This window comes from Oreochromis niloticus, linkage group LG9 (assembly GCF_001858045.2).
Source record: "Oreochromis niloticus isolate F11D_XX linkage group LG9, O_niloticus_UMD_NMBU, whole genome shotgun sequence".
In the NCBI taxonomy this organism is placed as follows: Eukaryota; Metazoa; Chordata; class Actinopteri; order Cichliformes; family Cichlidae; genus Oreochromis; species Oreochromis niloticus.
The window spans coordinates 9,701,297-9,715,607 of NC_031974.2; the positions used below are offsets into that span (position 1 = coordinate 9,701,297).

Consider the following 14,311-nt stretch of genomic DNA (forward strand, 5'->3'; position numbering starts at 1 on the left):
GAATAATGCAACCTCTTTGCAAGAAAATAAAAATAATTTAAGTTATATTTAAATAGGAAAAAAATTCTTATGAAATTAAATGAATGAGTATTGATACCATCTGCATTTGGCTGCCTATAAACCCTGCTTTCACCATCCAATTGTCTCTGCCTCCAGGTACAAAATCTACAGTGCAACCAAAACAAAGCAGTAGGTAAAAGGTCCATCCTCAGGTGGGTGGAATGGTGGAAGAATTTGAGCAGGAAACTCTAACCAGCTAAGGGAAGAGTTCTGTTGTCAGGCGAGGCAAAGAAAGCAAAGAAAGAGACTGAAAAGAGAGACTGCATTGCTCCTATATTAGCTTCTATTCATTGGTTCTCAGCTATACCCAGAATTTAAATCTTTACAAAGTTCCGAATGATCAGTGCCCATCACGTCTTAAAGACTTCACTGCTCCATGTTATCCTAAATGCAGTATTTTGCTCTTAGACTGCAGGCTATTAAAGATTATTCTTCAAAGGTTCCTTTTTCATAAAGCTTACAGTCTGGGCTGGATCAGGTGACCATGAACCAAACTTTAGTCATAGGATCAGGCTGCTGGGAGACTTCCTATGATGCACTCCCATGCCTTTGATTACCTTTTATCGCATCTAGTTTGTGTTTCTTCTGTCTGCCCCTGAGTCCGGTTCCTCTGTGGGTCACTTCCTATTAAAAGGGAGTTCTTCCTCCCCACTCTCACCAAGTTCCTGCCTACAGAGGCTCATGTGATTAATGGGAGTTTTCTCTTTAATGCTGTAAGGTTACCTTGATGCAGCTGTTGTGATTGTTGCCAAACAAATAAAACTGAACTAAACTGGAAACCTCAGATTGGGATTAGCAATGGTAGCAGCTCCAGCTGGTTCAAAAGCAGTCAGAACGTTTTTACTGTTGTTCCTCTACAATAATTAAGAGGCTTGTTATAGTCAAGTGTTGAATTCTAAAAAGATACACTACTTGACCTATTCTATCTGGAAGTGTAAAATTAATAACCTCTTGTTGCAGTTGTTACAACCATGCAAAAACAACGCAATTCTTCTACAAAAAATATTTAAATTCCCTTTAATCCGTTGTTTGTGGCGTTCTCAGTAAATTGAATCCAAAACATACTTTACCTTTTAATCTGTAAAGAAAAAGCCTGAAGCAACTGTATAATTAAGAAGTGTAATACAATAAATGTTAAATGGTCATTTTGTCAAGTCTGTTGACTTGAATAGACGAACATTTACATTTTAACTGCTTCAAGAAATTATATCTTTTTTGACTGCAGATGTGTCAAAGGTTTTAATATGTTGGCGGCTCTACTGTTAAGTCTAACTGTTGCTCTACTTCAGTAAACAACATTGTTTAAAAGCTTAAATATCTGTGTGTGTGTGTGTGTGTGTGTGTACTGAATCAATAATAAACTGATGCAATATTCCATATTTTATATTTCTAAACTGTAAGATTTTTGGTTTATCTTGAGGAAAAAGGGGATCCGTTTTGGCATCAACATACTTGGCAACGTTGACTTTCTTTTTTACAGTATAAAAAAATTAAATGACATTAAAATGAAACTAAAGGCTTTGATTCCTCATTGAGACCATCACTTGGCTCAGTTAAATTTTTTAATAAGTTGACATTTTTGTTTCCTTTGTGTCGAATTTTCTCGAGCAGGTGGGGCTGCTTTCACTCAGCCGAATAATGCCGGGCCAACGAAATACTTGTGATGTTGATGAGAGAAGATTAATTAATCTGACAAAACCAGTGGGTGTTTTAAACACTGGTAGGCAGGTGATAGCATGGAGATAATTGCAGGTGCCCTAGACATGTTGGCGTATCTCTCTCAGACATCACTTCGCCCCTGCAACGTTGTCAGACAGATGTTTACCGGGTGTCATCACCGCAAGACCTCATTGCGCCCGTTTCCTCCGAAGCTCACGCACAAAAGAAAAGAGCGTGCCTGAAAGTCGCCCTCCCCCTCGTGCCCACACTTCCCAGAACACAACAGGGAACTTATCGCCCAATCAATAAACACTGCCAATGCATGCTCCAGGTCGCCACTGGAGACCTGCAGGGGCTGCCATGTCTAGAGTACAGCCAGGCCTGCGCCATATTGCAAACTCCTTGCCTCTGTGCCAAGGTGAGCAGCTGGTAATGGGGGGGGGAGTATGAACAGAGACCAAAAACCACCACCACCACCCCCAGCCCCCCCACACACAAAAACAAAACACACAAATCCCTGCACCTTTCCACTGCCATAAGACTCGTGAGTCCTTTCCCCAGGATGCCTCAACCGCTGAGTCATACAGGGCTGTGGAGCGTATTATGTCTGTATTCATCAGCCTTTTTTGTCTTTTCTGTGAGTTCTAGCCTATTACTGGAGGCTAGTATTTGCAGGTGCGTGCGTGTGTGTTTGCATGTACGCTGGGGTGTTTGTTCACTACGTTGAAGACTCTACCCACCAGGCCCAGAACCACTGGGGCCTATCAGGGGCTGTAAATACTTTATGAGATATGATAGTGCAGCACAAACACTCCTCAACCACAGGCCATTAACCATTTTCAGTGGATATGTGCCCTTTGGTAAAGTAAGAAATAATGAAATAAACAAACATTCTCTTCCCCCAGTGACAGCCCAGGCCCTCTGAGGCCTGTATGCAGCTCGCCTGCTAATGAGAGGCAGTGCAAGGCTTCCCTTTCTGCAGGAAAAAGAAAATCATTGGCCAATACAGCGAGATTAGCAGCCAACCAGCTCCCCAACAAGCCACTGCCAGAGTCTTTTCCATCACATCTCGATCGCTTCTCTTAATTTCTTCCTGTTCCAGCTGCTTTTGTTACGCTTGCTCTGGAAAAATTGCAATTTCATTTGTTAGTACTTCACAGCTCGATAAAGCTGTTGTAAAGAGCAAAAATAAATAAATTAAAAAAACTAAGCTGAGGGAGATTGAGTTTACCAAATAACTGCAGACGGGATGTTGTAATTCAAGTGCAGTTTCATCATTCTATCTTTTACTGTGTGTCAAGCGCTGCTCCCTTGTTTATAATAACCTGTCATTGTGTTATTTCCAGTTGTTTTTTTTCCATCACAAACAAAAGCGGTTTTGTTCCACGCTGTGTTCGCCGGCTGCCACGATGTCATTCGCAGTGACAAAAGCCTTCTCTTTTGTGTTTCTTGTAGTTTTTCACCCATTCGGAGCCTCTACATGGCAAAAAATACGGCCTCCACCTGAGGATACAGATGCAGATGCTTGTGCTCTATGTTGAGCCATGTGTTCAACTCAAAAGCTATTCATTCCCTTTAGGGCTTCATTCATCACTTGTACTTTATCTGGCAATTACCAAACAGTAATTGCAATCAGATAAGATCTACATACTGCAATCCTATGTGACAACTGGCTAGTGAGCTGACAATGAGGAAAAGCACCCAGCTGCACGTACTTAGGAGGGGAAACAACAAGTGCTCACAGTCATGATTAAGTGCGCTGCTCGAAGGTTGATGCTTTAATGGTGTCTTCGGGATATGGGCTCTCAGGTCGCGGCCTCCTACTCTCTAAGTGTATACCTCACTCAGATAATCCATTCTTCTTATGCTATTAGTCCCTTTACAAGCTAAAAGGACAAGTGGGACATCAATCACCACTCCCCAAAGACAAAGTGGTTTGATCAAGCTCTGTATTTACTTTTGATCTTCATTCATTCTGGGGTTTTCTTTTCAACCTTTTTTCTGTTCTTTCTTGTATTTGCTCGCCCGCAAATGTTGTAATCCTTTTAGGCCAGAACTGAAAGTCAACCCTCACTCGGGGAGGACGTATGTTGCAGAATCTCATTTGGTTGGATGACTCCATCCTCCGTGGACGCACGATAGGAATGCAAAGCACTAGCCCCATTCAGCCCCTCGCACAAAACAGCCTTTCTTCCGACTCAGACATCCTGACCTTGCCACAACGCTTCACAATCTCCTCAATTACAGTAGGTTGGAAGAGGAGACTGATATCTTGACTTCCGCTTCGCTGCATGTAAAGCAAGCATTATTTGGCCCATCTTCTTGTACACCCCCTCCCAATGTTATCTGGGTCGACACTGTGTTTTCATTTTGTTGAACAAATAATACCTTCGGAGGAAGTCATATTTCACTGTAGGGCAAGACAGCCGCTTTAGGATGGTTTGATGTGAGTGGAATGGACATTGTGCAAGCAGCCACAGAGCTGACAGTGAGCACAAAATATATTGGACAGCCGACAGCAAACAAAGCCCGGGGATAGATGGATGGAAGTCCGATATGTGAGCATTACCCGATCGGAGTATCACGTCACGTCGACTAATAGATGACGGGTTGATTCTCGTATTCACGGGGACAGAATGATACATTCATATACAGGACTTTATTTGTTGTGAAGGATGTCATTAAGAGGTGATCGTTGCCACTGAGTGTAGTTTGCAGAGGACAATTATATAGAAATGTATTATGTTACCGAGGCTAGGCACCACAGGTAGTTAGGTTCTGCCTATAAGTGCTATTATAGGAAATGAATAACAAAATTGCTGTTTCACAAATTCAAAATTTTCTATGTGTGTGACTGTAGCATGTAAATGAAGCAATATTTGGTGAAATGTGCATTAATTTGGACTGATAAATAACAGATCGCTATGTTCATGAATATGTATTGACAAGACAGCACATAATGAGGCATTTTTAGATGAACAAAAATAGCACTGCCTCTGTACTGAAAGTTCATGTTGTGCTGCGTAGATGGCGTCTTCATGCAAACTGAAAAAAAAGGTAAACAACTAATAAGCATTAAGAAAAAAGAAACTAAACATGGGAGAGAATCTGAGGACTGCAAGTTCTAATTTGCAAGAAGCAGTTCATTACTTTCTCTTCTTTTGCACTGGTGGGTGATACGTTTGAGTTTCCCATCTGGCCAGTTTCCGTTGAAGGAACGATGATTGACGACGTGGGGAAAGCCGCAGTCCCATTATTTTACTTACAGCAAACACCATTATGGAAAGGCTTGTTGAAACAATGTATAGAAAATGAATATAAAATAACCTTTTAGGGATTATTTTTTCTTCAAGTCTTTTCTGCTTTTCTTAAAAAACATAGGATTGGGGTTAGGGTCGTTCCCGATAACGATTTCAGAGGATTAATATATTTTCTATATTCTGGAAAAAGGCAAAAGAACTTTTTCCAAAAAAAACTATAAAATATTTTTCATGTATGTCATCAACGTAAGTCTCAGGTTATTCCACGTAAAATGACAAATGCGCCCTTGACCTTGATGCAAGTGTGACCCTGCATAATATGGGTAAAGATCCAATAGGTGAGTATTCTGTGCAATTTGGATCAAATTGCGGAATAACGATTTTTGCAAATTGTGGACAGACAAAGGGGCAACGTCTTATCACAGCATGAAGCCCATGAACTAAAACCAAAAATGGCCTATTTGGATATCTTAGCGTCAGGTTTAGAGTCAGTTTTGGAGTTTGGAACGATAACTTAGTCTTGAATACAAATGTACAATTAAAAGTAGAAAACTATTTCAAATTTAGGTTGTTTGGGTCCTAGGCCAACAGTGTTGGAGTGTTTCTTAGAAAATATAAAATCTACTACTACTCTAGTACTTATCTGATATTTTGATTTGCTTTTGCTTATGGAACAAAATTAAGGAACAGTCCAAAAGTATCCATTACCATATGTAGGCCTACATAAAACAGCAGTCGTACAGTACCTGTGCTCTACAGTGTTTGTGCAACTGAATCAAATTAAAAATAGCCTACTTTGGAAACAGTAAAAACACAAAGCAAAAGAAAAAGTTTCAGTTTAATTTTGACAAAATCCAGCTGCAGATGGAGGAGACTGACAGCCTTGGCATTAATCATTTACATAATTACATTCATCTAGTTGTTTGTCAAAGTCACACTTAACCACTGGAGATGGGTAAAAAAGAGCCAAATGTTGGTGTGGAGCCACAAGTTCAAGACCAGTCACTGTGACAATTTCACTGCTTTACACATTCAGATCTGTGTCATTACGCCCATGGTTTCAGTTCAAGATTTGGAGAACATTCATCAATACTTTCTATTTAACCTTTCTCTTCATTTTAAACTGACACCAACTGGGAAGAGTAAACTTTAACTTCTGCTGTAAAAGTTTGATCTTAAATTTGACTTAAAGTAGTATGCAAAAGGTCCTGAAAGGTCTTAAATGTAACTCATTTACCTGCAGACAACCTGTTTACAAATCTGAATTCTCAAAGACGCCCTGATAGCAGACATATACAACCAATCTCCAGAATCTACTTTGCTGCAAACATCTTCATTACTACAGCAGTCATTGCTGTTGGCACTTTCTGGTGGTCACTTATCAATTTTACAGTCCAGACAGTTTTCGTAATGATGTTGGAGATTCTGTATGTGCTGCTATTTTCTTTTCCAAACTATAATGCTGTTATGGCTGCTCTCACCAACTACTTCCTTTCATTCCCCGTGAACAAATTGAAGATGGAAATTGAAAAAAAAAAAAGTATTTTTGAGGACATGGGTGCAGTTTAAGCCGCACCAAACGACACTTGGGCCCAAATTGAGAGCAATACGTGCATGTGTATAAAACTAGGAAAACACGACTTGCTCGTTGTTAGTAATAAAAATAATTATACTACATAAAATGAAAATTCTGACTGTTTTTATACAGGTTTCACTATAAACATACTATATTTTGCATCATGTTAAATCTTTCAAATGTGAGAAAATCAGCCCCAGCTCTCACTAGCCTGACCTCTGCCATCTATTTTATCCAAGTAAAAGCACCCCGAGAGTAGTGCACTCTGGTATTTTTCTTGTAAATCTTTCCTTCAGATTTTTACTTAAAGCATCCTAACTTCATAAATATTAAGTACCGACAGCACTTCTACAGGGATTTACTTTAATAGATGAACACCAGCACTATCTGAATTTGAATTAGCAACTATCTATAAGTCGAGATAGTAAATCTGAGGAGGCATTCAGTACCTACTTTTGTCACTTAGTGCTTTTTATGCCTGATATGCTTTCTGTATGCAATGGATACGCTTTAGTGTCCACAAAAGAGTTTTAAGGTTCAATTTCCTGCCTTAATTAGCATACTATATTATGGCCATTTTGTTTTATTTCCATTGATGTGTCTGATTTATGTGCACTCACTGAAAAAGCTCTGAAAACTCATCTGCAGGGCTTATTGAGGTGTCTGTGCATGCACTTAAAACTGGTGCCTAGACAAAGCAGGAAAAAAACCTAATCATTGTTTTGTTTTTTTATCACATGTTGTTTTGTTTAGCCTGTGTGTAATGCTTGTGCGTGAGTGGATGGTTGGATGTGGGCTCATCTTTAGTCATGACATGAAGCTGGTGTGTTTCATCAGCAGCAGGTTTCGGTATAACAGAGCAGCTGTAGTTTGCATCTGCTTGTAGTGTAGTGTATCTGCTGCATCTGATGAAGGAAAAGAAAAGAAAGTCGAGCCTTGTACTACCTTTCCGACGTACTGCAGATCGGACCCGGTGTACTCCTCCAACAAAAAGAACTGGTTCCACATCCAACCTCGCTTAGAGCGTCTCAGTGGCACTCCGTTGGCATCCTGTCCTGTCAGTCCTGACCCCCTCCGCCCCCCTGTAGTCCTTCTCAAGGCCCTGAGCCCTTGACCTGGAGAGCTGAGGTGGACCATGGCCCACAGCACCATAAATATGCAAACTTTCCTTCTATCCATGGCCACGCCACCACAGCCTTCTGTTTTCTGTCCACTCCTCAGTGGTCTGTGTCCAGTGTTTTTTTTGTTTTTTTTCGGTCAGAGTATCAGATCAGTTCTCATGCTGTAATCTACTGAAGCAGGAAAGGCTCCTCAGACTCACATTGGGCGGCAACCAGCATCTAGAACATTTAGAAAGACAAAGCAGAGTGTCAATACTGGGAGGGGAGGCAGCAATTTGTTACTGCACAAGCTCTTGTTTTGTTTCATAACCTGTTGTTAACACCAGCTTAGTCTTCAGTGCACAATAACAAACATATATCTTTAAACACTTCTTAAGAATCTACTGATATGAAGATCTATGAAGTCATTTTATAGCCACAAGACCTCAATCTTAAATATAAGGAAAAAAAAGAATTTCTATTATAAATGTAAAAAAAAAATCATTTCACAAAGACATTTCCATCCAAATCCTCGCCTTTACATTTCCCTTCACTTCTCACCGCTGAATCGCTTCAGTGATCTTTCACTTTCCCTCCAGATGGAACTGATCAGCAGGAAAAAACCTGCGTGCTACAGGTGGTTTACTGCTGCTGGAAGCTTTCGCTTGCTTTCGCAGGTGAACTGAAATTAATTAGTTGTAGATTTTGTAATGAGCCAAACCTTCAGCAAGGTTCAGCTTCTCAAATGTGAAGATTGGCAGTTTCTCTGTGCTTTACCACATTTCCTAAAATAAACATTGGTAGTCTCGACAGTTAATGGGCATGGGCGAGGTTGAAATGAACAAACACGAGCTTTACTACAAATACAAGACAGAAATAAATAAATAAATAGCTGAAAAAGTTTCACAGAGACAAACCAAAAGATGAAGATTAGTTTTTGTTTTTAGAGGCAGTCCAATGCTTGGACTTTTTGATAATTAAAACGGCTGCACAAAGTTTTCCGAGTCAGGTGCATCTCCAAAGCTCCAAGAGAACTGCTATCAAGAGCTCAAACCCATGACAATAAATAACTTCAAGCATGCAGACAGCAACTGGTTTGCATTTTTCTGAATTCTATCACAATTAATTGCTGCATTATGACAGTTTCTATGTAATTACCAACTTGACCCCTTTCTCGTCACAGACTGATTCCATTGTACTGCCATTTTCTTTCTGTCTTGAAGCTTTGAAGATGGCAACTGACCGTGTGCAGCTGCAAACCTACCTACTAAACAACTACTGCAAAGGAAAGATATTTCAAGTTCATTGCACAGAGCTGCAGTCATTTGGGTTGTGCTGCAGTCTCCAACTAGTGTTTTCCCTAGTGTGACTGCAGCATTATATTCACAGTTAATTTGGCCATGCAGTGTTTGATTTTCATGTTGCATTAGTGAAGCTGTGACAACATGAGTGCAGTGGGTAGCTGGTTTGCATCTCCATTTTAGCAGAAAAGAATTTACATAAAAAACATAATAATAATAATAATAATAATAATAATGAAAATCATCATCTATTTGTCATTGCTTGCTAAAGGCAGTGACCCATTAAGAGCAAATGTAAACATATCAGGGCAAGGCTTTGTTGAGTTAACATGATCACTTATTCTAATCAAACAGAGGGACTTGCAAATAAAAGCTGGCCTCTAATACAAGGCTGTTGCAAATATAGCAACGCTGGCTTGTGCAGCTTAGATAAATAAATGCCCCGGGCACTGGAAACGTTGTATATCATTATAATTTCAACATTTTTTTTATATTCGGTGAATAATAGAAGTGAAACAATTAAAATGCATCACCTTGGGATTATTTAAAAACCAACTAGGTGACCCAGAAAAAGCTACATCACCCTTTTTTTTATTCCCATATCAAACCTTACACGCTGAAATCAAAATGCTCAAGTCAAAAGATTTCGTGAAAATCAAATACAGGAAAAGCTGGGCACAAGACCAAAATGATAACAGGAATGCGAAGGGCAGACACGCTCACATTTCCTCTGCACGAGCTTTGATGTACATTCATGTGGACACGCGTACTGTATGCTGAATGTCAGTCATCTGATTGATGGGCAGGCTGAGTGCTGCCTAACATGATAAATTTAAGATTAGTATGTTTGCACATCAATGTATAGGCTTACATCTTGTACAGCATTTGTAGAGCTTTATCTGAATTAAGCCTCTGAATCAACATCTAATAGAGTACACGGCTGTATGTGGAGCGGCCCGTTCTATCTTTTTAAGCAATCTGCTTCTGCACACTTTATCTGACCCAGCAGAATGCCAATGGAGACCCTGGGCAATGTCGAGGCCCGTTTATTACCTAAAGATCAGGGTAAAGATACTGAACAAAATGACTGTTTGCAAACCATACAGAATGGCCCTTACGTGGGTGGCAGAATATCTGCGCTCAGTCATTTCTCCCACCCATTCTCTTTTTCTGTCCGCTGTCCTCCAAAGGCCAGTGAACACTGGCAAATGTAAGAGGGAAACGGAACAAGAAGAACAGCAACAGGACGGAGGTGGAGGAGGAGCAGAAGGTAAAAAGAGAAAGAAGGCCATGTATTATGCTTTTGTTCTCATTATTCCTCAGCGGCTGGCCGATATCCAGGCCGCCAATGTTCCTCAGCTGAGGTTTGGTAGGAGGGTTATCAGAGGGTCCGCTGGGGAGCGTCTGCAACGTTCCTCCATATCGCGTGCTCTCAGAAGGTGGGAGCAGAGGGATGAGGGGCCTGGGGAGAGGGGAGATTGCAGTGTAGCCCCAGTGTAAGGCAGGTTTGGTCAGCTTCTCCGCGCCGACTATATCAGAGAATGAAAGAAACGATGTCTCTGGACATGAATTAAGTACCCTGACCTGCATGCAGAAGTGCAGCCAGACAGACTGAAGGGACTGAGAGAAATGGAGCGAGAGAAGAGCGGGGAGAGGAAAGGTGTCGGCTGATGGGAGCAGAGCCGGTAGTGTTGTGCTGTTACAATACCAGAGTTTTTGTTGTAGATACAACAGCCTAAGTTTAGTTTAAAATCTGATGCTGCAGAAATAAAGAGAAAAAACACACATCAAACAACCGCTGAGATTCATACAAAACAGATGCCGCACTACATCGACTGGGACAGCTTTGCAGCAACTTTTGTACAGGGATTTTGATGTTGGTTGGGTGTCTTTGTAGCGGCTGCATATTTCTCCACTGTGCCCGTCTGTCAAGCTGTTTGTGGCGAAAAAAGATTCGGTTCAAAACATAATGGCGAGCTTGATGCAATTGTGTGTTTTCAGCTTATTTGGCAATGTCTGCTGCATTGGCAGAGGTTCACGAAGACAGTTTGAATGTCTTATTTACTTTCACCCCTACAAGCCGATCCCAGAGATCAGCCAGGGCACAGACTCCAACGTCATGTAAAGATGCTTGTCGACTGAACTGTTTTTATTAACAATGCTGCAGCATGCTTTTGTTTGCCTTCCTTACATACCCAATGAAAAGAAAAGCGTCTCCTGGTGAGCTGGAGCTCATCACAAAGTTTATCTCCAACCTTGTTTTGACAAAAGTTGAGATGCCGTGCAAAATGTAAACCAGGATACTGACTGGCAAGTGATTTAAACCATACACTTCATTGTATATCACAGATAGAAATGTGTGTATACATCTTTTTCTTTTTACTTTGCACAACTGCATTTCGAGCTTCAGAGGTTTAAGACCCTAGCACTACCCAAACCCAGTGTTTTACTGAAAAGCAAAACAGACTTTTTTTGATGTGTGTCTTGGAAGAAGACTTCAATGAAAACAAAAACCATGTGTTCGGATTACCATGGGTCACAGTTAGGTTAGGGTTAGGACTGGTGTTGTAAGCATCCAAAACTCAGATTTTTGAAATTCTGTGAATCTCTCACTAATGTTATGCAGCATAGTTGATAATTTCCCCAGATTAATGCTAATAAGTCTTTCACAGTGGTGAGCCCGTTTACTTCTGAAATAGATGTGATTTTACTATTTTACACCCAATTATTTTACTGTTGTTGCTAATTAGTTAAATGTTGTTTTTAATGAAATACATAGTTTAAATGCTTTAAAACTTTGTTATGCCCAAACCTTTATATTACATGTAGCACTTCTTAAACCAGAGGACCATATGGTAAGGATTTCCAGACATATGTGTAGGTGTGCAATATTTTTACACAAGTACAATATTGTGCAAAAGGCTTGAATCACCCCTCATTATTATATCTTGCTAGGAAAATGGGAAATAGATGTATTAGTAGTAATTTATTGAAACATATAAGGCAACATAGAACAACAACAACATACAAGGAAAAAAGAATTTGTACAATTCTTGAATATTCGGTATATACACAATAATACAATAGTTCCACGGGCTTCTTCAAAGCTCTTCTTTGAATGTTGCCTGGCTTTTGTTCCATTCTCCATCAAGATGATGCAACACTGCTTCAATAATGTTGAAGTCTGGGTTCTGAGGAGGCCAATCCATGACTGATTGGTCTGTTTGGTATTTCTGTCATGTTAAAAAATAAAGCTGTTGCCAATCAGATGCTTTCCAGATGGTATTACATGGTGGATCAACATCTGTTGGTACTTTTTTGTCTCCATTGTTCCATCAGTTTTACAAAATGAAGCCCAAACTATAACAAAGCCTCCAACATGTTTTACTGCAGACTCTTACTGTTCTATTGCTGCTGATTTTCAGTCTAGCTCTGGTGTAATTTGGCATTCCTCATATTGTTCAAGTTTTTTTTTTACGCCGCTTCTTCTTTTGTTCGCCACTTGTTTAGTTTCCTCTGAGTTTTAAGGACACACTGCACACCATGCTGAGATATACCAAGTTTTTAGCTAATTGGTGTTCTGCAAATCACCTTGCTGGTATAAAAATACTATTTTATGCCAGTCAAACTGTGTTTTCTTTGGCATTTTTCATAGATTGAACTAAAGAAAAAGGAACAAATTATGTGTTCTCGCCACAGGCTGCTAATAACAAAAATACAATTTCAAATTGGTTCTTTGGTAAGTTGCCTGTTATGTGTCGACACAACATTCGCTTAACAAACACAAAAACCACTGTAAATGGTGATTTGCAAGGAAGAGGTGAATGTCTTCAGAAAGCCTAGAGAACTACTGGTCAACACAACTTTAATAAACGAGGCAAATTGCAAAGACATTTGGGTGACTCAGGACTTTTGCACACTATTATATTTAATTTAAAGGCCAAAACTTGGAGTTATTTAGTTTAAACCTGTATCCAAGTTTCTTGGATATGAGAATCCATATGTGAGAAACAGTACCCATATTTAACTTGATATATACTAGAACCTTAAGCAGATAAATGACTATTAAAAAGACATGCTGATGAGTTTCCATTGTCCTTTTAAGGAATAAGTTACCTTTTGTACACATTTCAAAAGAGGACTGATCAGACTGGTCTTAAAAACTAACCATCTCTTCAGTTTCACAAGCGTTAAGTTGTTTATGACAAAAGAAAAATATCAGTAGAGCTGCTGCTGTTTATTTTTTTCTTTGTATTCATAAGAGTGAATGATGGCGTGTCTTGTGCACTGCATTGTGGCACGACTTCAGAGAAAACCAGATTCTGTGATCTGTTAAACAAATGTCAAACCGAGTGTTTGTTTATGTCGCCTAGATGAGACGCTGAACTTCTGCATACAGGACACACATGCCTAAAGTTAGATATCAGGTACTTACTGTGACAACACTAAGGGGCAAAAGGGGTGGGGGGGGAGTGAGTGAAGGAGAGGTAGAAACGTCCTGTCAGAGCAGCGTCAGCAGTCAGGCTAGGAGACTGGCCCATCCATTACGCTACCTGTCTTCTAGAGGCAGCCAAGGCATGCCCTGTTTTCCCCTTATGAGGCAAATTGAAACTGGGGGTTAGGTCCCCTCTTTCTCTTTTCCCTCATGCGTTGCAGTTTATAGCAGTCCCCCCCTCCTCCCCCCTCTCACATCTCCATCCCCATCCCCCGGCGTATGCCTGCTTTGCTTGCATAGGCCTAAGCTGATATGCATTATCGCTGGGCTTTTCGCTGAAAGCCAGTCACTTTGCATGTGTCCTCTGCCTGGCTCAGCACGGGATGGGGAGGGTGGGTGGGGGGAGACTTCCAGGTCAACAGTGCGTGCGCTGATGGAGGCAGGTGAAAGTGAGATGGACTGTCAGGTTTCTTAATAATGCCCGTAGAGAAATAGTCTCTCAGACCACCACCCTCCGCTTTCTATAAACTGCACCTCACAGGCCAGACGCTCTGTTTCCTATCCAAATTTGTAAGATGACTGGATGATTTTTCCCCTGCTCTCTCTCTAGTTTTTTCCCTTTTTCATTTCCCTCCCCCAACTCCCTGCACTCTCGACTTTATGAATTTACTTAATTGACGCTGGAGAGGAGCATGTGGGACTTTGTGCTATTGATTTGCTGTAGGCTTCAGCGTGGTTGGAAATACCAGCCAGTCTCTGGGGTGGACTCATGAAGCTTTCTACCTCCAGTCCCTCAGCACTGGGAAGCCGGCCTTTTCAATGGATTTCTTCATAATGTCACTGTGGAAAGCTAATGCTTTCACTACATAGAGGGCTCCGCTGTCCCTAAGGAGCGCTCGCCCCTTGACCACATTTGTCAT

The 14,311-nt window shown here is 40.7% G+C and overlaps 1 protein-coding gene across 1 annotated transcript in view; it reads right to left on the reverse strand.

The window, feature by feature from the left end:
• LOC100695456 (cadherin-6) overlaps positions 1-14,311 on the reverse strand; it is a 72,858-nt gene that overhangs the window by 40,700 nt on the left and 17,847 nt on the right. Inside the window, exon 2 of the mRNA XM_003439181.4 lies at positions 7,501-7,895. Coding sequence (XP_003439229.2) covers positions 7,501-7,734 — 234 coding nt within the window. The 5' untranslated portion in view covers positions 7,735-7,895. The remainder of the gene's footprint in view (positions 1-7,500; positions 7,896-14,311) is intronic.